General features: G+C 52.0%; 7 protein-coding genes across 7 annotated transcripts; 4 read left to right on the forward strand and 3 right to left on the reverse strand.

Annotated features, from left to right (window-relative positions):
- Positions 1 to 791: 791 nt before the first annotated feature.
- Positions 792 to 3,228, forward strand: NEUTE1DRAFT_86028 (uncharacterized protein; the record flags this gene model as incomplete). The annotated part of the gene is made up of 4 exons (XM_009855092.1): positions 792 to 1,216; positions 1,387 to 1,549; positions 1,615 to 2,759; positions 2,858 to 3,228. The coding sequence occupies 4 exons, from the start codon at positions 792 to 794 to the stop codon at positions 3,036 to 3,038; spliced, it is 1,914 nt and encodes a 637-aa protein (XP_009853394.1).
- A 913-nt stretch (positions 3,229 to 4,141) lies between these two features.
- Positions 4,142 to 6,753, reverse strand: NEUTE1DRAFT_131300 (uncharacterized protein; the record flags this gene model as incomplete). The annotated part of the gene is made up of 4 exons (XM_009855093.1): positions 4,142 to 5,172; positions 5,241 to 5,354; positions 5,449 to 6,149; positions 6,232 to 6,753. The coding sequence occupies 4 exons, from the start codon at positions 6,491 to 6,493 to the stop codon at positions 4,426 to 4,428; spliced, it is 1,824 nt and encodes a 607-aa protein (XP_009853395.1).
- Positions 6,754 to 10,709: 3,956 nt separating this feature from the next.
- NEUTE1DRAFT_139838 (uncharacterized protein) lies at positions 10,710 to 11,612 on the reverse strand (the record flags this gene model as incomplete). The annotated part of the gene is made up of 1 exon (XM_009855094.1): positions 10,710 to 11,612. The coding sequence occupies one exon, from the start codon at positions 11,610 to 11,612 to the stop codon at positions 10,710 to 10,712; it is 903 nt and encodes a 300-aa protein (XP_009853396.1).
- A 1,741-nt stretch (positions 11,613 to 13,353) lies between these two features.
- Positions 13,354 to 15,438, forward strand: NEUTE1DRAFT_131302 (uncharacterized protein; the record flags this gene model as incomplete). The annotated part of the gene is made up of 6 exons (XM_009855095.1): positions 13,354 to 13,481; positions 13,538 to 13,774; positions 13,841 to 13,954; positions 14,062 to 14,870; positions 14,966 to 15,196; positions 15,283 to 15,438. 6 exons carry the CDS (start codon positions 13,406 to 13,408, stop codon positions 15,382 to 15,384), a joined length of 1,569 nt encoding a protein of 522 aa, XP_009853397.1.
- Positions 15,439 to 15,661: 223 nt separating this feature from the next.
- NEUTE1DRAFT_67359 (uncharacterized protein) lies at positions 15,662 to 17,309 on the reverse strand (the record flags this gene model as incomplete). The annotated part of the gene is made up of 2 exons (XM_009855096.1): positions 15,662 to 16,731; positions 16,816 to 17,309. 2 exons carry the CDS (start codon positions 17,081 to 17,083, stop codon positions 15,854 to 15,856), a joined length of 1,146 nt encoding a protein of 381 aa, XP_009853398.1.
- Positions 17,310 to 17,617: 308 nt separating this feature from the next.
- Positions 17,618 to 19,597, forward strand: NEUTE1DRAFT_95746 (NADH/ubiquinone oxidoreductase; the record flags this gene model as incomplete). Its single annotated transcript, XM_009855097.1, has 8 exons — positions 17,618 to 17,869; positions 17,936 to 18,012; positions 18,084 to 18,178; positions 18,271 to 18,362; positions 18,426 to 18,567; positions 18,633 to 18,791; positions 18,856 to 19,191; positions 19,249 to 19,597. 8 exons carry the CDS (start codon positions 17,733 to 17,735, stop codon positions 19,336 to 19,338), a joined length of 1,128 nt encoding a protein of 375 aa, XP_009853399.1.
- A 148-nt stretch (positions 19,598 to 19,745) lies between these two features.
- NEUTE1DRAFT_86047 (uncharacterized protein) lies at positions 19,746 to 20,949 on the forward strand (the record flags this gene model as incomplete). The annotated part of the gene is made up of 3 exons (XM_009855098.1): positions 19,746 to 19,825; positions 19,897 to 20,065; positions 20,159 to 20,949. The coding sequence occupies 3 exons, from the start codon at positions 19,782 to 19,784 to the stop codon at positions 20,801 to 20,803; spliced, it is 858 nt and encodes a 285-aa protein (XP_009853400.1).
- Positions 20,950 to 21,108: the final 159 nt, after the last annotated feature.

The following is a 21,108-nucleotide window of genomic DNA, read 5'->3' on the forward strand; positions in this document are numbered from 1 at the left end:
AGGGCGGCACCTACTGTTTGGCAACCTCAAGGGCGGCCGCCCGGACAGGCAACAACACGGAGCAGCCCAGACAGCAGCGAGACACTCAGTCTAATTATTTGAACATTGAACGAACACCTGCGGGTCATATGTACAACTTAAACATCAAGTGCGCGTAAAGGCAGTAGAGGTAAGTACTTACACTACGTAAGGTACTGCATAGTGCATACACAGTAAGAGCAGACGCTCGGGCCATCTCTTCTAAGCCGTTGTGCCATCCCAACTTGAACTTTTGGCACCTTACCATACGGGCCGCAAGTCATAGGTGCCTGCCTGACCTCGCGATAATAAAAGCCAAATTTATTAGATAAGGTGCCGTCATTCAAATTCCAGGTACCGAGACGCCTCCCATTCTAAGTTTTGCCTTTACCACTAATGTGACGCCGGAGCAGAAGTGACGGGAGGGATGACATATTGATTGTTCGACCTCATCCCGGCACGCGGAGCAAGAAAAAGAAGAAGAAGAAAAAGGTTACCGTCTGTCTCTCTGGCTTCCACTTTGCTTTTGCACTCCCGTCCCTCTTCCCTGTGCCGATCTGCCCCAGTACAAGCACATCGCTGGATTTCCGCTCGACAGTCTCCTCGACTCTCGACCCCAAATCCCAGAGCTGAGCTCTTTCTCCATACCTCTGACATCCTGAACAAATCAGCTCCCGACAACTCAGCGTCCAGGATCCGGACCAGCAGTTGCGAGACGCGCACATATATTGGCAACCAACACACCTTGGGTGTGCACTTGGGAGAGCCGCGCCATGACGTCCTCCCCCTCACTGGACCGTTTTCCCGATGAGCTCATCCGCCACATCCTTCTATATGTCTCGCCCGAGGACAACGTCCTGAACATTCAGCCAGTCTCGCGGCGTTTCTACCACATTGCCAACGAACCGCTGTTATGGCGATATCTTTGCCGAAACTCGTTTACTTTCTGGAAGCCTGAACACTACTTCTTCGCGAAACTGTCGGACCCGAGACCAACTACTATCGAGTGGAAGAAGCTATGGCTTCGAAGGAAAAGGCAGAACCACTTGATTAAACGCCTCCTGGACGAGATCCTCACAACGAGATACCACCAGCTGAGAAATCTCCAGCGCATCTGTCAGTTCGGTTACGACGCCAAGGACTTTCTTTTGGAGCAATGTCACGTCGATGAATCCCACGATGACGTTCTGGCCAGAAGGTACGAGGCAGCTCTCTTATGGCAATGCAGCTTGGTGTTTCAAGTACACTGCACGCAAGGGTCTTGTGTATCAGTCGATCCCCCTCTGATGGTGGCATCTCATTCCTGCTCGGCCCAAGTGGGATTTGTCTAGATCCAAAGACCGTTCGGTTACTGAAATGTTCATCCAGGTACTATGCGAATTCAGCATTGGACAGCATCCACAGAGGCATGGCTGTAGAGGTATGGTCCAAGTGCTATGAAACGGGGACCGATCCGTACTCGGGGCTCGATCGTGCTCTCGGCGCATTCGACCTGTTCGTTCTACACGACCAGCCCCAAGACCTTGAATACGTATGTTGAACGCCATCTCTCGCGGCGGATGCATGTTAGCTCACACTTTCTTTTTTCCTCCACAGATATTAAGCACACTGGACACGCTCGCTCAGAGATTTATGCTGGAGCACCCAGAACATAAGATCATGTCGACAAGGCAGAAGGCTCTAGCCTTGAATCGCTGGCTGAGGGCCCAGAATCTCATGGGGATGGAGAACGAGACCGTCAACTACCACAACCTGAGGAACTGCCTTCTAGGGCACGCCCTGTCTGACGACGAGCATCCGTCACTTCCCATAATCTCGAGCGCCATATTTGCTTCGGTTGCCGAACGCCTCGGCATGTCAAGCGCATGTTGTGCATTCCCGAGCCATGTCCACGCGTCTGTGAAGGCTCCTCCAGGTATGACCTTGGATGGTGATGTGGAAGAGGACCCCAAAGCCGAACCGGAAACTATGTATCTGAACCCTTACAAGTGGGATGGGGAGGTCACACTTGATGAGCTACGGAGGGCACTGGTCGAGTTGGGCTGGACTCAAGGGTCAGAGGTGTTTCTGAGGGCGTCACCTGTGCCAATCATCGTCCTCCGAACAGCGGCCAATATCAAAGCCGCCACGAGTCGAATTCAAAATCTCGCCGACCGATCAGGGGAGCCCATCGAGGTCGAAGCGAAGCGGTTGCGGGCGGGTCATCCAGACATCAACGTGGAGGCGGCCAAGTATGCCTCGATGTGGGCCGAACTGATGGTCAAGCCGGTTTCCAGTGTTCACTGGGACCATAACCTTGAGACCTTTCTGCACTCATTTGCCATGTCGTGGGGCGAAGACGCCTGGATCGTTCGCAAATATCTTCTTCCAATGTACGAACAATTCGTCGCATCGCAACCCCACGTGCGCAACCGGGCTGGATGGGAAAATGTCCGCGAGATTCTCAACATGCTAGACAACCTCGACAGGAGGGAGGCGGTCGTCACCCGTCGCTACACGCAGGAGATGCAGGAACGCGTGCGCTACAGGATCGGCCAGGTCTTCCGTCACAAGAGATACGGATGGATCGGAATCATCAACGGCTGGGCAGCTGGGTCTGCAGGCCTTCCGGTTCCGCATTACCTCGATGGCTACGAGGATGAAGTCCAGTCTCCAACGACTTCTCCCAGATCTTCAGGGGACAGGCTGCACTCAGAAGGCCAGCTAAGGCCTCAGTTGGCCAGAGTGTTTTATACATGCATGTACGTGTGGCCATGTCGTTCCCTTGATGTTCTTCCCTCTTTCTTGTTTAATAGCTTGTCTTATTATCAACTTCCACTAACACTTGGAGTCACAACAGGAGTTCTAAGAGACCTAGGATTGACCGCTTGCGGGTGGCTCAGAATAGCATCGAGATTATCACCGATCCTAACCTCATTCCCGAATCGCTCAAGTTCCTGGCGGGCAAGTATTTCAAGCGGTTTGACAGAAAAACCTGCACTTTCGTATCGAACATTAAGGAATCGTACCCCGACGACTAGATCTCTCTGGGTCAATCAGTTCAGTGATCTTTGGAGATCCTGCAGAGGAGATGATGGGAAGAGATGTCGAGGGATGCAAAAGGGAGGGCCGCGGAAGATGCGTGTATCATGTTGTACAATAAGAGAGATGTTGGGGCCGCAGGGTTGTTGAAATATATGTATACCTTGTACAACAACAAAGCAACTATCACAATGACATTCAAGAATCGACGGGAACTGCCAGACTAGTTGGTTAGGTGGTGTGAGAAATGGTCTAAACACGGCTCACACCAACATAGAAACTGTCAATGCATGAACCGCACTTTTGGTAAGCACCTCGGCACTGGATTTCCGACCTGGGGAAACTGTCAAATATGTTCTCCGAAGTGGGTAGTATCTCTTTCGAACTTGGTAAAATTTTCCGAGTATTGAAGGTCTTGTTTGGTAGCGGTCGAAATATGATTCATCAGACCAAACAACAAGATCAGCTGCTGACTAAGAGGAAATCCCGACTATGGCCAGTGTCCCTTTGTTTGTATGTTCGGTCTTTTTGTTTACATCACCTACTAGTGTAGAATAGTCAAGAGGGACACAGTATGGATCAATGATGACCTGGGAATTGAAGTACATATACATATTATCATTTCATGCTTTATCTTTACGTCTACTTGCACCATGTACTTTTCCTTCCATCTCTCGGACTGCCCTTCCCAGCATCGTATGGATATTACCACTCTACATCCAATCCATCCATCCATGACTGAGGGCTTCACCCCAATTATTTTTGCCTTGTTTCCCTTGTCATTAATCGCATTACCATAATGTCGTCTCTCAGTCCATCCCGTCTCATCCATCCCATCCATGCCAATCCCGATTCTGGGCCCTCATCTATCGTTGATGTTGTCTCGCCGTGTTGTAGTTGCAATGTAATCCTCCCTTGAGCGAGTGTCGTAAATGATCCTATGTGTATGTGTATGTCGCACAAAAAGAAGGAAATTGGGTATAAAAGGGGGGTGGGTATCTCTCTTTGGAAATGCAGAAGAAAAAACAAAAACACCGATCTGATGCGACCCCGTTGGTATATAAAATTCAAAACACCACCTGGGTATCATGCACCATCCTCATCAATCTCCACAACTGTCTTGTTCTGGTCAACGCTCTCGTTGACCAATCCACTCGGCGCTGCATTTCTCGAAATAAACTCGTCAAGAAGCAAACGCGCCGCATCTGGCAAAACCAAGTCATGTAGGGCACTTAGACGGGAAGAACCAGAAAAGTCCCCATGGTCCGGTTGATTCACCCTACTTGCAAGGTTGTATATCGCATCGCATTGAAGTAGAGTGCGCGAGCGATGTTCTCGGAAACAGAGAATTTTGTATCGCATGAAACGAGCTTGGACAAGCCCCTTTCAATCACGATACCGCCCCGCCTCTTTGCGAACCGCCCATCCCTTGAGCGCAATACACAGAATGACCCACGCCATCAGCAGCCCAACCAGGCCCATGGTGACGGTGTACGTGAACATGGCATCAAGCTGATAATGGATCATGCCGCTGACGGTGTCGCCCGCGCTAGCCATAAAGATGATGCCGCCGCTGATCAACCCAAAGGCCGTGAGGAGCTCCGTCGGCGGGCGCGAAGGGTACACGGACCGGGGCGGCTTCAGGTAGGTGATAACATAAGTAAAACCGCGCGCGAAGGAGGCGCCGGTAAGCAGGTTGCCCCACTGCTTGTGCACCATGCTGGAGATCATGCTGTCTTGGGTGTGCGAGGACATCATGATGCCGAGGAGGAGGATGACTAAGGCAGGGATGGGGTTCATGCTGAAGGAGTAGGTTTCAGGCTCGCGTCTCTCGGAGTCTTCGACTTCCGCGTCATGGAAGTGATGCTGCTGGCGGGGTTCCTCGGTGACGGTGGTGTTGAGCAGGTCGCGGATGCGAACAGATTCGATGAGCATGCCGCACAGGCCACCTCCAATGAAGAGAATGGTGATGGAGAAGTGCTCAAGATCCTGAGCCGACCATGCGCCGCCCCAGTTGCCGAGATGCTCCAAGAAGACGTTGGTGGCGCCGTAGGTGAAGATCAAGGCACTTTCGACAAACTCGGCAGAGGGTCGCCATTTCTGGCCTGCCTGCTTGGGGCGCACGTTCCAAGCCTTGGGGTATCGTTAGCAAATTTCAACTGTTGCAGATATTGTAAAATCAACAGGGAATAAATACGTACCCAACCAACTTCACCGAAGCAGCCGGCCCAACGGCCAAGGGTGAAAATACCCAGCCAGAAGAAGATGCCGCCCTTAATCCAGTGAGCGAGACCAGAGAAGATACCGGAGCCCTCCTACAATCAGAACAACATATTAGCCTCTAATCCCAGAGCACCTTGCTGCAGCACCTTAATGAAACCGACCGAGGGAAAGGGGGTGAAGACTAACAAAGAAACGGCCATAAGTCACGATACCGGTGCACAACGCAACGAAACCCAGGGGCAAAATAGCCCGGTCAACCACATTGTACGCTAGGATCAAAACCTTCCAGAATTTCCCAGAAATCTTATCGGCAATCTTTTTAATGGTAGAGACGGCCTTGCCGGAAGCAGGAAGGATAGGTCCAAGAGGCTCGCTGCCGCTGTGGGAGTTGACATCGTACGAGTCATCGCCGTCATCATATTCCTTGGTATGCAGGTTGACATCTTGGAGAGCGAGGGGCTGTCGAGAAACGTCACCGGAGCTAGACGAAAGGGAGGGACTCCGCGGGACATCGCTGGAAAGCTCGGTTCCCTGGCCGCTGTCGTTGGAGAATCGGTAAGCGTCATGATCGGCGGGCTTGATGTGGCTGTTGTGCTCTTCCATGGCCTGGGTCGAGACGGGCATGAAGCCCTGGCGCTCCCTGCTGTTGCCGTCGGATTGCTGCTTCTTGAAGACGCCTGCAACACTCGCCAAAAGGCCAATGGCGAACTGGGCCCCAACGAGCCAGGTGACAACCCATCCGAGCTTGTGGTGGGCATTGTTAGGATACAGATCCGGTGTGCTGGCATTGTAGACGATACCAATGAGCATGCCGCCCGCATTGGTCACGAGAAAAGCGAATTGCGCCAAAAGCCTATACCGCGAACGGGCAATAGAGAGCATGACACCTATGGGTCGCTTCGGTCAGCATTCTGGAGCTCTCCTTTCCTTTTTGCACGCCCAGATGCCGGAGGGCGGTGTAATCCTTACCAACTGGGAGCATAAAAACCCAGGCAAGAACCATCAGGGCGATGTGTGCGTAGATGGCGGTCTTGTGATCGGGATGCGCAAAGTATGTGAGAGGGTACTCTTCCTCGGGCCGGGGCTTGTCGGCATCAGTCATCTCCATGCCCCCGTGACCGCTATGGCCGCCGTCATCGCCGCCGTGCGCAAGGACAGTCGGAACGAGCAGTCCCAGAACCGCGGCGCCAGTTAGCGCTGCAAGCAGCGGCCTTGTAGTAACGGACTTCATCTGGTCCAAATCCGTCTAGTTTTCAGTCGTTATGATGAATGAGGTCAGAGTGCAGAAACTTGGGTCTAGTTTTTAAGATGGGATGAAGATGAGCACATTCAACTGAGCGAGGCTGGCGAGGTGGTGACGGAGAAGGTTAAGGATGAGCAGATCGGAAGCTGTCGGTCTTCCCAATCTACCGTGGTGAATGTGATCGAGGGACAATGTAGACAAAGGCGAGTCGAGTAGTGGCTATCAAAACATGGACAGCAAACAGGGGGGTTCTCTGGGTTTTTATCGACATATCAGGATCGGAAGTAAAAGAGACAGGCTAGAAAAAAAAAACATAACATGATGGTGACGAGAATGATATATCTTGCTCGCTCCATGGAGGCACCCCGTAGAAGAGCAGGGAAGCTTGTGCATGGTCAAGGGTATGTGGTAGGGGATCACAGATCGGGAAGGGAGGATACCTAACAAAGCTCGGCCTCCATCATGGAACAAGTCTGTGTAGTGTATAGAATCTTCACCGGTCCCCACTGATTGGTAATGTGGCCGGCCCAGGGCAACGACAAGACCATCCGGTACCATCCAAGACTTTCTTACATTTTTTTCAACACCACGGACGGCACGGCGTCGAGTCAGACCAGCCGACCCCCGGAACCGTGACCAGCTCGTCTCCATTGTTGCTGCCCGGTTGCCGTTGTGGGAGGTTTAGTGATACACTAATGCTGTGCCAATGGTACCTGACGGTTCATGGTACGTGATGTCGTTCCTGATACATTAGAAGGTCCCGATCGATGTTCGGGATCATGAGGTGTTCGCGACTCCGAGCCATCCGAAGCTTCAAAAGCTGGGGCTTTACCTCTACGTACCACATTGTAAGGCAGGGCATGTACGGTAATAAAATGTTGGTCGCTCCTTGCAGTCTCACTGCAGCGAGAAACGTCACAAGCACAAGCCCGACCGACGTCGCTCCTTCCCGCCCTGGCAGTGGGCATGTACCTGGACAGTCACGGCAGACTGTGTGGAACGCGTACGGTCCCAGCAGTCGGAGCTCTCACGTAGGTACATACTACAGTACTTCGATGCCGGCATGCACTTGCGCTCGCACCATCACTCGAAACAAACATCATACAAGCTGTGGCCACAGGAGTCCAGTGCAATTTAGAACGCGGTTGCAACTGTCATAGCCGTTTTGCAACCCTACGCTTCGTCGGGGATTTATCGACCAGGGCACGTATTGCCTGGCGCTGCAAGCGTTTCACCAACAGACCATCGGACAGCACCGAAATGGATTGATCTTTGCGGGTGGTCAGCAAGCGGAAATGGGATGCCGTCTGAGGTGACAGGCATCTACACATCATGATTCATCCAGTGTAGTGTTCAAAGTACCTACAGCAGTACATACACAGAATAGGGAAGAAGCGCCCAACAAAGGAACTGCAAGAGGAATTTCAAGGGCCGTCATCATCGCGAGGTTGCATGGAAAGTGGGGCACGCCAAGCAGCAGCAAAAAGCCTCCAAGTCCCGTGGCCGCGCGTGGACACTGCAGCCACTGAGCGCCATCAATGCTACCTCTGGGTATGTAACTCACATTACCCACCGGGCGTCTCTTACATAGGTAAGTATTAAAAAGACGCACGCCATTGATTTGTTTTTCCTCCCCTCGGTGTTGCCCTTTTAGGGTCTAGATGCTTATGTATTATCGGATCTCTCGGACTCTTGAATCCCCCGACGCTGATGTCGATCGAGATCTTTCACATCGCAGCCCTATAAGTCGCGGTCTGGGTACGTACTCTACTGTATAAGGACTCGGAGTACTTACCTTTGAAACCTTTTCACAGCACAGACAGAACAGGCCCAAGTTCCTTCTCATCGACCATCCCCTCCCCAGGAGATCGAACGTCTCCAGTTCGTTTCACGAGAAGTGAAACATTTCTCATCCCCTGCATCTGATTCGAACTTTTTTTTCCCCCTTCACTTCTAGTGTACACTCTTGTTGTGGCCCGGAGCTATGTTTGTCCTTAAGTCCGTGCGGTACCGCAGCTATCACGAAACCCTTCTCAGAATGATTCACACTGATGTCGGCTTTTGGGATTTTTTGGCCAACGAAACCTCTACCGGATCTCACCAACCCTGTCATTATCCTGCACGGCACTGCACTGTGATAACTCCACCCACCTGCTGCCCACTCGGCAAGGCTACCCAACATCGCTTAAAATTCCCAGCCTGCTGGTTTTTTTGTGTTCTTTTTTTTCTTGTTTTATTCCCGGTTGGCTCGTTGATAAATCCGTTTCGAGATCGTACGAAGATGGCCTCTCATGATCCAAATAAAACCGTTATCGTCTGATTGCCAGTATCTACCCCGCATACGCATCGGTTCCTTTCGGCCAGCAAGGGACCGGAGCTGCCTCTCTGGCAGTTATGCGCATCTTCGGTGATGTATTACACTACAGATGGCATGAGCCGTCGGCAACGTCAAGCGCTTATCTCATCCCATGGTCCCTGTCAACAACAAGGCGCGAACATGCTTCCCTTCCCGTGAAGTGTGTACGTATGCCGCTTACATATCGGAGTTTGGGAGCGATTACTTCCGCTGGATAACAGAAATGATGTATCAGTGACATTGGTCAGTCTCATGATTGGTGTGGTCCCTGGATCGACAGTACCTATCAACGTGTAAAATTCAGCCACATGGGCACTGTCCCCTAGCGTCCTTGCAATGGTTTGTAAGTGTATCGCTCGAGATCCAACTAGAATCTACATGTGGGCGGACGTCTCGGAAATCCAGGAAAACGACGAAGCAGAAACCCTTTTTTTTTTTTTTTTTCTTTCTTTTTTTTTCTCTCCGTCCCGCGATGTGGGGACATCCGAGATTATGCCATGGCTCGCGCTGAAGAGTCGTACATACATAACTCCCAAAAGATATTACGGCTTCGCGAGAGCGATTACTCAGTTACTGAGACCGCGTTGATCAACAAATGAATCGATTGGTCATAGACTCGCGAATCAATCACATGCTGACAGATATGTTTACTGGCTTCGGCACATCGCAGAACAACAAAACTATTTGTATTGTAGGTTCCATATCACCACAAACATAAAACATCGGATGGCAAAAAGTTTCTGTTTCGAACGCATAAACAAAACGGGAGTATTCGGAATCCACTAACGGCCGGGCCGGAGCGGTCCTCTCATGCTCGGGTTGGGATAACTCGGGTGGCACGACGGGGGATCCATACTGGAGTGCAAAAAGACGGGAACCCACCCTTGCAGAAACTCGGTGAGACCGCATCGCCGGGATCCATAGAATGCCGATGAGCCAGCCCTGTGTCCCATCCTCTGTGGCAGACAGACCGACGTCCCGATTCCGAGAGCCGAGCTGAACCTCAACACCGTGCGCCGGCTGGCACCGACCTGGACGGCCGAGCTTCTAGGTATGAGATCGAGCGGTATGAGATGTGTGTTTTGGCACTGAAAGCTGTCCCACACGGGCGGTCGTCGGTTGCCATCTGAGGCTCTGCTCCTGCAATGAAAGCGAGCTACCCTAAAACGGCATCCATTCAGCTCCGTCATGGACTGACGTCACGGGCACGCTAGGGCTGAATGATGGTGGTTTCGGTTGTCACTGGAGTGCACATATAGTTCAACTGCACGCCCACTCGTTGTACACTACAACATAGCACCCGACTCCATCCGTACCAACTCAAGAGCCAGAAACGTGCATTGCACACGAACCGCGTAAACAGTCGTTTCCTGTGCTCCAGGCGCTCCAGCTAGGGACGGGGTAACAATGTCTTGAAACCTAGTACATACTACACTACTATGTACGCTGGACCGTCCCCGGGCCGTTTCGCTTACTAGGGTTGACTGGGTGCTGGCTAGGTACACAAGGATCCGTACGAAAATGGGAACCTCGTCCGGCGAACTTGGTGTCATGAACTGGCGCGCCAGTCATAAATCCAACATTGCACCGCGCATTCTGTCAAGGCTATGGGCGATCATTGTGTACAGTGCCCAAAAAGATTCGAGTGCAATGCACATCGCACTCGCGGCTCTGGGGAGAGGGCGAAGCGACAAGCGACAAACGGCACCAGTTCCGAACCCTGAATGAATGGGTTCTACTCCACCCTTCACCATCATCATCATCACCATCATACATACATTATGCGCAATTCAGCCCAAGAACCGGCTGGCTGGTTTTTCCCACGTTGTGACCCTGAGCGCCATCTTCTCACAGCGCCGATCGATCAGTCAGCCGCCATCGATCACCACCATCTGCCGTCGTCACCTTCCCCTCTTTCCTCAATTTATAAAGGATCTGCGTCACCCCTCCAGCGGCCGGTATATGCAAAGTTTCCGGCACGCCCTGGTAAATAACCTTAACCAACTCCATCGGCGTCCATCCATCTTCACTGTCCCTCTTCAACGTTGCAATAACTTGGTCCTCCCTCTGCTGCCGATGCCTAATATATTCTCCAATCTTGCCCGGCCCGTCCTCCACCACCGGTCCGTGGCCCGGATACCCCTTCCCTTTAAACAGCCCTCGCATTTGCTCCAGACTGTTCAGGTACACTCCCAGATCCTCGTACACGGCCGTCCCGTGGCCCAGCACATTGTCCCCCGTGAAGAGCGCGTCCTCCTCGGCCAGGTGGAGAACCATGTGGTCGACCGTGTGGCCTGGGGTGTGCACTGCTTTAAGCGTGGCGCCCTCCACGCTGAACTCTTGTCCGTCTTCGATGGGGAGAAGTGGAGTGCCAATTTGCTCGAGCGAGACTGGGCTGCCGTGGTAGCCTGGTAGGTAGGTAGGTTGGTTCTTATAGACTTTGATCTTGCTGTTCCAGTCGAGCAGGTGCCGGATCCCGCCGGTGTGGTCGTGGTGCCAGTGAGTGATGATGGCGGCTGATATGTGAGCTTTCTCCTCGGTGAGGGTCCGTTGTAGGGCGGAGATCCAGGAGCGCTCGCCGGCGCCTGAGTCGACAAGGAGACGCTGGGGGCCGGTGCCGACTAGATAGGTGTTAGTTCCCTGGAGGGTGAATTTGCCGGGGTTGCCGCCGAGGATGCGGATGACAGTTGGGCTGAGGCGGGTGACTTCGGGGAGAGGAGTAATTGGCGGTTGGACTGCAGATGAAGACATTGTGATACTGCGGTTATGCTTGTGATCTGTTTTCAGATGTTGATATGGGATCTTGAACAGGCGAGATAGCCGTGTATTAAATGATGATGAAGTTCGATACAATGATGGCCTGGTTGAGCGTCCCAGGAGCGGGATGACAGGTGAGGACATCCAGGACCAGGAGTAGTACGGGCAAAAAATGAACGACACACAGGAAGTAGTGACGATTCCGAATGAGAACCTTACTTGGTGTGAAACACGGTGGGATATTGCGTCCTGTACCGCGTATAGAGAAAAAGAGAGCTACTATGTACATAGTGTACTAGGTAACAGACTGCGGGGTACTGCCGAGCCGAGGCGTCGGCAATGATACCATCGCACATAATCAATGTCCGGCTACCACCCGCGCAAGCTCCGAAGATCACCTGGCGAATCGGCCATATGAGCCGGACTCGGGGTGAATGGTTTGCTGGCCGGGCTTGCCAAGTTCAAGTTTGTTGTGAGAACGTGTTGTAAGTTGTGGCCTGAAGAATCCCTTTTCTGTTGATACCAAGTCTCCCAGGAACGTAACCCGCTTGATGGTGTTTGTGTGCTTGTCCGAATCGCTCCAATTTCTTGACATACTTAGCTATAACTGATGTGTTTAGAGACTGTATCAACGGCTTGTTGTCTGCGAAGATTTGTCATAACGGGAGCATTTGACATACAGCCACATCATCGGTCACAATCGATACAGACGATAGAGGATACCTCTAGATGTGCTGCCAACCCTTTGGACCGTGATCTGAACCAGAGGCCAGAACAGGTTACCACTTGGCAAGTAATGAAGCACAGAAGAGAGCCAAATCAGCCTCCAGAAAGTTCTGATTTTCTGAAGTATAGCTTCTCAAATGACGATGGCTCACGCTGGAGGTTGCCTAGTCGTTGGGAGAATTGATTGTGAAGTGAAATGCAGGCATGGCAGACACCTCGGTTGAGAAGTACACTACAGAGATCCTCAGACTCCGTCTCAGGTACCTCGCTGCCTCCCGTCCCGCTGCACGCTCTGGTATGAGTGCTACGGGCCAATCAGACACAACGAAGAGTTACATACCTAGGTACTTATATGTGTCTAGTGCGTTGAACAGGTTCCACCCGTAGGTTGGTTCTGTCCCCTTTCTCGTTATCGATAAGCCTTGCGTAGGTAGCGTTCGATAAGCCGTTCAAGTCGCTGCCGTGCAAGTGCAGTTGGCGTCCATTGATTGAATGCCCATGTTGACGCCGCGGAAATCGGATGGAGATTCCAACCCCGAACAACTTCAAACCCATCTTGCTTCGAGAGAACCAACACAACCAGAGAAGATCCCTATTGTACTTTACCGGCTTTGTACACGTTGCTTCTATAGACGGTAAGATAGAAATCACCAGTAAATGTTGCCAATAGAAAAATGCGCGACCGTTAATTGACGTGCAACTCTGCTAACAAGTCCTCTTATTCCAGGTACTTGGACTGAACCGCCGGGAACTGTGCTCTTTCCCGATCGGAACGCGATTTGCCGGCCTCGCCACGACCCTTACAAGCCATCTCGACTGGTGAAAAGCCAGGCTCAATAAAGCCAATTCTGCTGCTAGATTCACCCATTGTTTCGAATCTTACGAGTCGAAAATCCAGGAACATCATCCCCAGCGTCTGAAGCAACACTCGTCCTCGTTGCTAACCCGGTCACGGACCGCTCCAACCACTGCGAATTCGAACACAGGTCCTCCCCTTCAGAACTACTAGCACACACGGGCTTCACATTTGGGGGTTTCGACGAGCGAACAATCACATCACCATGTCGGCCAACGCTGCGTCCTCCAAGGACCACAAGGTCAAGGAGCCCCAGCCCGGCCAGCCAATGTATGGATGTGGTAAGATAGCCCATTCTTGTCCCTGCTACACGGCCTTATTTTCTAACCTCTTCTAGAGCATGTCGGCCGTCTCTTTAACCAAGATCAAGCGACGATCAACATGTCCATACAACATTACAAGACCATTCTGCGAGCCATCTTCGACATCAACCCTATCCTGTCACACACGGCCAAGGGCGTAGATGGCCAGGTTGTGACATCCATTACCCCAACCTACCTTTGTCTGCAATGCCCCTCGACTCTCACCGACGATGACCTTACAAAACACGGCAACAAAAAATCACATCGCTTCTGTACGTTCGCTGCCTCTGCCAGAAGGAGCCAAATCATGGGGCAAGGAAACTGACAGTTATAATCAGATGTTGAGTCGAGGAGCGGAGCGCTGTATTGCCAAATGTGTGATGATATCGTTTGGGACCCTACCTTTGAGGATTTGAGGTTAAAGAAGCTCGGCACAGGGTCGTTTTTCGGTAGTATGTTCTTCTGTCCTTTTCTCCGTCTAACCCATGTGGGCTTATGCCCGGTACCTTCTCCTATGTCGATGAGCCCTGGCCGTTACTAATCTGTATCTCTATCACAGGCCGAAAGCGTAAACATGAGGAACTCTTCGCCCCTGATCCCGTAAAAGACGCTCCCCAGTATATATCGACCAACACCACCCTTGCCACCTGCAAGGCCAACGGTCTCCGTGGCATTTATAATGCCGGAGCAACTTGCTATCAAAACGTTGTCCTCCAATCATTCCTCCACAATCCCATACTACGCAACTTCTACCTGAGTGATGGGCATCAGTCAGGCAGTTGCGACACACCCCATTGCCTCAGTTGTGCCATGGACGATATGTTCCAGGAATTTTATGCCAGCGAAACGACGAACGGTTATACCGCCGCAAATATCTTGTCCGGATTCTGGATCAGCGAGAACAAGGCGTTTGAGAACTTGGTAGCCAACAAGGAGCAAGATGCTCATGAGTTTTTCCAGTTCATGGCTGAGGAATTACACGAGAGAAATGGCGACGGCAAGAGACCGGAAATTGGCAGTGAGCATACCTGCAACTGCATCATCCACCAAACATACTACGGAAAGTTACAGACGTCCACAACGTGCCAAAACTGTGGGGGCGTCACCAATCAAGCCCAGAGCTTTTTGGATCTCAGTGTTCCCTTGGAAAATTTGACGCAAAAAAGGGGCAAGAAGAACTTGAGTAATGGCGACGGGGTTGCATCGACAAGAACGCAAAACAGCGTGACTCTCCAAGAATGCTTGGACGAAGAATACATCAAATCCGATAAGTGCGAGTATCGGTGTCAGAACTGCAATTCAGTACAGCAAGCAAGAAGACAGACCAGTATCAAGAAATTACCCAACGTTCTTTCTATCCAGCTCAAGGTCAGATTACCAGGAGTCCTTCCTCATGCACATTCCTTACTAGCCGTTACCGCTGGCTTCGCTCGGAGACAACAGAAGCTGATAGTTGCCAACAGAGGTTCGAGTTCAAACAAGGGCGTAATGATCGTGCCCAGAAGATCGAGACACCTGTCCAGTTTCCTCTACAACTCAACATGCTGCCTTATACGACACGCGCACGAACACAGGATCTCAAAGATAACTACGAGCTACAGCGGTCCTGCACTTATGATCTTCTTTGCGTTGTTGTGCACGTTGGCGACATGGATACCGGACACTACATTTCTTATTGCCGGGTTGGCGACCAGGTGAGTCTGACTAGTGAACCATGACACACATCTAGTTCCTGAAGGGTTAGACTTGCTGACCCGCTGCCTTTGGCACATTTATTTAGTGGTTCGCATTCAACGATCACAAAGTTGAACTGGCCCAGAAGTCTGATGTGCTAAACGCAAAGGCCTATCTTCTCTTTTACATTGTTCGGTCCCTGTCTTGAGTTCGGATAAACGGTGTACGAGTAGGGGCAAGTAAGCAGCAAATATTTTGCTTGTGTATGAGTTGTTTTCAGTAAACACGTGCCAGATGGCTCATTTACGTTTTGTACAATACTTGATCTTTTTGCGGCGTTCAAGGAAGCATATTCTGCCGGCGTATTTTGGATTTGTCTTTGTTCATGGAGCGTACTTGGAGAGGATTCACATAGACATAACTCAGGCCAAAGCATGGGCCTGGATATTTAGAGAATGGAGGACGTACGCTGTGGGCATTGTCATGCGTTAAGGGTATTCATATGTATCATGTAAAGTCGGTCTGCCTCATGCAGCGGAATAACATCATGCCTTTAGCTGGCCTTGTTCCCTGATCTAAGCATTAGGTTTACTCCTGTATCTCCAGGTTTGATGCCATCCGTTTGAACGCCCGAATTGTTCCCATCTCGTCTCACCGTCCGTAGATTCGTCCAGCCTTTAAGCCCAAACATCCTGGCCCACACCCTCGATCCAGTTACCAAGCTTGTCAACACTGGAATCCCACTCTTGCAGCCGTTGCCTCATGTTCTTGATCTGCTGCATGTCCAACACCTTGGGCTGCACCCAGTTGATGTGGGCCACCTCGTCAACCTGGTCGATCGTGCCCCGCAGCAGATCCAAGCTCAGCGCCTTCATGATCAGATGCTCGATCTCGTCGGGGTGTACCTTGGTCTCGTTCGCGATGGTGGAGAAAGACATGGCGCGGTCATGGGGCGGGCGGCGAAACACGGCCTCGGTCAGCGCCGCCAGATAGATCTTCTCGCGCAGCTGGCGCGTGTGCTGCGCCAGCAGCGGGTCCGAGCTGATGTGGCTGGCCAGTAGGTCGTATGTGGCGAGGTCGCCGCGGTTGAAGGCAAAGAGGAGCTGGTGCAGCCACTTGTGCCGGTCGTCGATGGTGAGGGCGTCGAGGATGGGGTGCAGCAGAAGCTCGCCAAAGTTGTAGATGCTCGAGCTGACGAGGGCCGCGATGGCCAGGTTGTAGGCGCGCTGGCGCTGCTCCTCGAGTGAAAGTGACTTGACGTCGATGCAGGCGAGGTACAGCAGCGCGTTCTTGTAGTAGGAGCCCCAGTCGGACTTGGCTTGGAAATATTTAGCGTTGGTGTCGTAGAAGGCGGCGTGCACGACCGACTCCACCGAGTCGAAGTTGTCGAGGATTCGCTCGGCCGTGTCCAGGTCCTTGCGCGCGCCGTCAAGGTCGGAGAGGTCGAGCTTCACGCGGGCAACGGCGATCGTGGCGAATACATAGGCGTCTTGAGAGTCTTCGTGGTCGACCTTCTTGACGACGGCTTCCAAAAAGGAGAGGCGCTCTTGGTTGTCTACGGTTTGCGCACCCAGGCATGGTTAGTGCTAGCTGCCAGATGCATGTTGGGAAGCAGAGGAAATGAAGACCGTCTGCGCACCTCTACATTGTGTGGCGGCCTTGAGAGCAAGATCAACGAGCTTGAGCTGGTTGATCTTGTCGGCGAACTTGAGAATGAAGACCTTGTAGAACTGTAGCCTCTGCGGGGCACTGCCGGGGTGGTTGAAGAACTCAAGCAGCAGGTTGGTGAGCTGATGCCACAGCTTGCGCTCCCATAGTGTCTCGAACTCAAGGACGAGGGGTTGGAGTTCTTCGGGCGCCTGGTCGCGCTGCTCGGCGAGGAAGTCGGAGATGGTGTCGACGTTCATGGCTGTGCTGTTGTGTCTAGGTGTGTGTGTGTGTGTCTGAGTCTTCTATCGATCCTTGCTGTCCAGTCCTTGGGGAGGTAGGCAGGTTCTCGAGGATCCGGTTTCTTTGGTGGAAACGTCGGTGAGTCTGCTGCGGATGGAAACCAGCGTATCGTGGAATGTTGCTCGTTGTATACAATCCCGGCGAGGCAATGCAGTGGTACGTCTACAATGGAGGATGAAAGTGTTGTTTGAGGTTGTCTTGGTTGACGTCTTGCAGTGAAGCCTTGACGCGGCGTTAGGCGTGCAGCCAGCTACGGTCGGTCATTGTGGATGCTCTCTCAGCACTGTGGAGGCCCCCACAGTCACTGCCAAGTGGAAGCTGGGTGAAGCTAAGGTACTGGAGGCGGAAGCCCAAAAGGTACATGCCTAAGTAGTAGAGGTACGTACTGCCGTTAAGTGTAAGTGAAGCTGCTTGGCACACGTGATTCCCGTCAGCTACATTGAAGGGGGGGGTGCTGACGGCAGGCGGGCAGCAGGCGGGCAGCGAGAGCCGGCTTCGACGTCCCGGATCGATATTGAAGACGGCAGCTTGAAGCTCCGGATAGCCTCTGATTCCATCGCCAATTGAACGGGATCCGGCCAGCCCTGCCACCCCACAACTCACAAGATGGCTCCTCTGATGGCCGCGATGCGGTCGACTCCTAGAATTATCGTTTCCAACGCCTATGGCTTTCAGCGACGGGCTATCTCCGACGTGACCATCACCCGCACCGGCAAGCCCATTATCCGTAACCAGGGTGGCCGGTAATTGTTGCTATATCTCTGTTTGGGTAGAATGGACGATTGCTAACACGTCGTCTACCTCTACAGCTCCTCCCTCGGTGGACATACTGCGACAGTCTTCGGTGCGACCGGCCAGCTCGGCCGCTACATCGTCAACAGACTAGGTGCGATCTGGCGACTTCGTGGCGTAGGCCTTTATAGAGATCACCATGGCTTATATCAAGAACGTTTGCAGCGAGACAAGGATGCACTGTCGTCATTCCCTTCCGCGACGAGTACAACAAGCGCCATCTGAAAGTTACGGGTGATTTGGGCAAGGTGGTCATGATAGTGAGCTTTTCCCCACAACAAGAGTCATGTCCACACAGTCGAGGCCCACGTACGCGCAAGGATCCAGCTACTAAGCATAACCACCACTCCAGGAGTTCGACTTGCGCAACACCCAATCCATCGAGGAGAGCGTCAGACACTCGGATGTCGTCTACAACCTGATCGGTCGCGACTACCCGACCAAGTGAGTCTGGATTTAATGGGAAAAGTTGTGGTGGAGATGCACAAGTATTGACCTGGGTCCCAGGAACTTCTCGTTCGAGGACGTCCATATCGAGGGTGCTGAGCGCATCGCCGAAGCTGTCGCCAAATACGATGTCGACCGCTTCATCCACGTCTCGTCTTACAATGCAGACCCCAACTCGGAATGCGAGTTCTTCGCCACCAAGGTACGATTACAAGACAGCCTCTTCCAGCGAGTTGCATCGTTGAGGGTTTCTAATTGGATCTGTAGGCGCGTGGTGAGCAAGTAGTCAGGAGCATTTTCCCCGAAACCACCATTGTCCGGCCAGCTCCCATGTTTGGCTTCGAGGACAGGTTGCTTCACAAGCTTGCCAGCGTCAAGAATATCCTGACATCCAATGGGATGCAAGAGAAATACAACCCTGTTCACGTACGTCTTCCCCCCCGGATATAACCCTTTGCGCGCGGACGGTAGCATCTGACAGCCGTTTTAGGTGATTGATGTTGGCCAGGCTCTTGAACAGATGCTCTGGGACGACAACACTGCTTCGGAGACTTTTGAGCTCTACGGTCCCAAGACCTACACTACCGCTGAGATCTCCGAGATGGTTGACCGCGAAATCTACAAGAGGCGGCGCCACGTGAATGTGCCCAAGAAGATCCTCAAGCCGATCGCCGGTGTCCTGAACAAGGCCCTCTGGTGGCCCATCATGTCTGCCGATGAGATTGAGCGTGAGTTCCACGACCAGGTCATCGATCCGGAGGCCAAGACCTTCAAGGACCTCGGCATCGAGCCTGCAGATATCGCCAACTTCACCTACCATTACTTGGTAAGTTGCCCACATCACAAGTCGAGTGCAAAAGAATGATGACTGATTCCCATGCAGCAAAGTTATCGCAGCAATGCCTACTACGACCTTCCGCCAGCGACCGAAAAGGAGAGGAGGGAGGACAGGGAGTACATTCACATGCTGTGAGTATCTTTGGGGTTGCACAGGGATGCATGTAGATTGTAGAAATCCACCGTAGAGCATTTGGTGAGTCGACGGAACACAGAACGTCCAGACTGGATGCTGTGGTGAGAATTAGAGCAATCAAAAGATTTGCGCAAGCGTTTGAACGATCTGGGGTGAGATTGAAGCCTTCAACTCGGCGGGGTTGTGTTTACTGGTATGATGCGACCAAAAAGGGGAACGGATAAAGGAAAATGTCATCAATGCATCCACAATTTTTTTCCGAACGATGCTGCACACTCCCGTTAAACTTTGACTGTTAGTGCCAAGAGCACACCATTCCCCAACACTTACAACCTAACAGTCACTCACTGCCCACTTATACAACCGATTATAATCGATTCGCTCCCACTTGTACCCGAACCATATCGAATCGAGCCATACTGTGATTAGGCTTGGGGTCCAAAATGGCGTGCATCATTGACAAATTCTCTGATGATGAGAGTGACCTGTGAGTAATGCCTCACTACCAGTAACTTATTTTAATGAAATCGTGATCCACAGGGTACTGACTATCTGAAGCGAACTCTCTACCTCAACCCTTGATGCCCTCAAATCTTTTTACGCCGAGCGCGATGCCCGTGCTGAGCAGTTTGCTAAGCTCCAGGCCGAGGCTGAGGAGAGGCATGCTTTGAACGTCAAGCTGTCTATGGATGCTTTCACCGAGGATTGGAATGAGAGTCAGTTCTGGGTGAGTGATATCATTTTCATCAATTTTTACATATGGCTTACAGAGAGACCTTCAACCGACGAAGACGAACCAACTGACATGAAAATTCAACAGTACTCCGATGAAACAGCTACCTTTCTCGCCAAACAACTCCTGGCCGACGCTACTCCAACCACCTCCATCGCCGTCGTCTCCGCCCCGTCCGTCTTCGTTCAGCTCAAGAACCTTTTGAACAGCGACGCCTACAAAGACAAGCCCAAGCCCAAACTCACCTTGCTCGAGCACGACAACCGCTTCGCCGTTTTCGCTGACGAATTCGTCTTTTACGATTTCGCTCAGCCGCTCAAGCTTCCGAGCCACCTCAAGGGCGCCTTTGACCGCGTCATTGTTGATCCTCCCTTTTTGAGCGAGGATTGCCAAACCAAGGCTGCGTTGACGGTTAGGTGGATGCTCAAATCTTCCCAAGGTAAGGAGGAGGAGAAGGAGGAGAAGGGTAAAATGCCCAAGATCATTGCTTGCACGGGCGAGCGCATGGAGACGCTGGTTACGGAGAAGCTGTATAAGAGCTACGGCCTGAGGACTACTACGTTTGAGCCTAAGCATGCGAGGGGGTTGAGCAATGAGTTTTATTGCTATGCTAATTTTGAGGTGAAGCCGGAGGAGGGGGCCGGGGCTGAGACGCCAGAGGGGAAGGGTTGGACGTTGAGGGAGTTGGGGTGGAAGGAAAAGGAGGGTGCTGCTACTGCTGCTGCTGCTTGAGGCTGTGGGCTAGGCTAGGCTGATCATTGGGGGGGCAAGGAGGTTGAAATTGGGGATAGGAAGGAATTTTTGGTCCATTAATTGGGACTGCGCTACTACCGTACAGGGGAATAAGTATACTGATGAATAGAAAGTTTTTGTTGTAAGCGTGAAAAGGGTGGGAAAAGCAAAGTGACAACATATTATTACATCTGGATAACTCGCGACCTTTGCCATAATGACTCGAGCTTTATGACGCTATGAGACTTTGGAGACCACAAGACCCCGTACTCATCATTCATGGACGTGTTCGAGCTGAATGATTG

The sequence above is a fragment of the Neurospora tetrasperma genome, assembly GCF_000213175.1.
Source record: "Neurospora tetrasperma FGSC 2508 unplaced genomic scaffold NEUTE1scaffold_5, whole genome shotgun sequence".
NCBI lineage: Eukaryota > Fungi > Ascomycota > Sordariomycetes > Sordariales > Sordariaceae > Neurospora > Neurospora tetrasperma.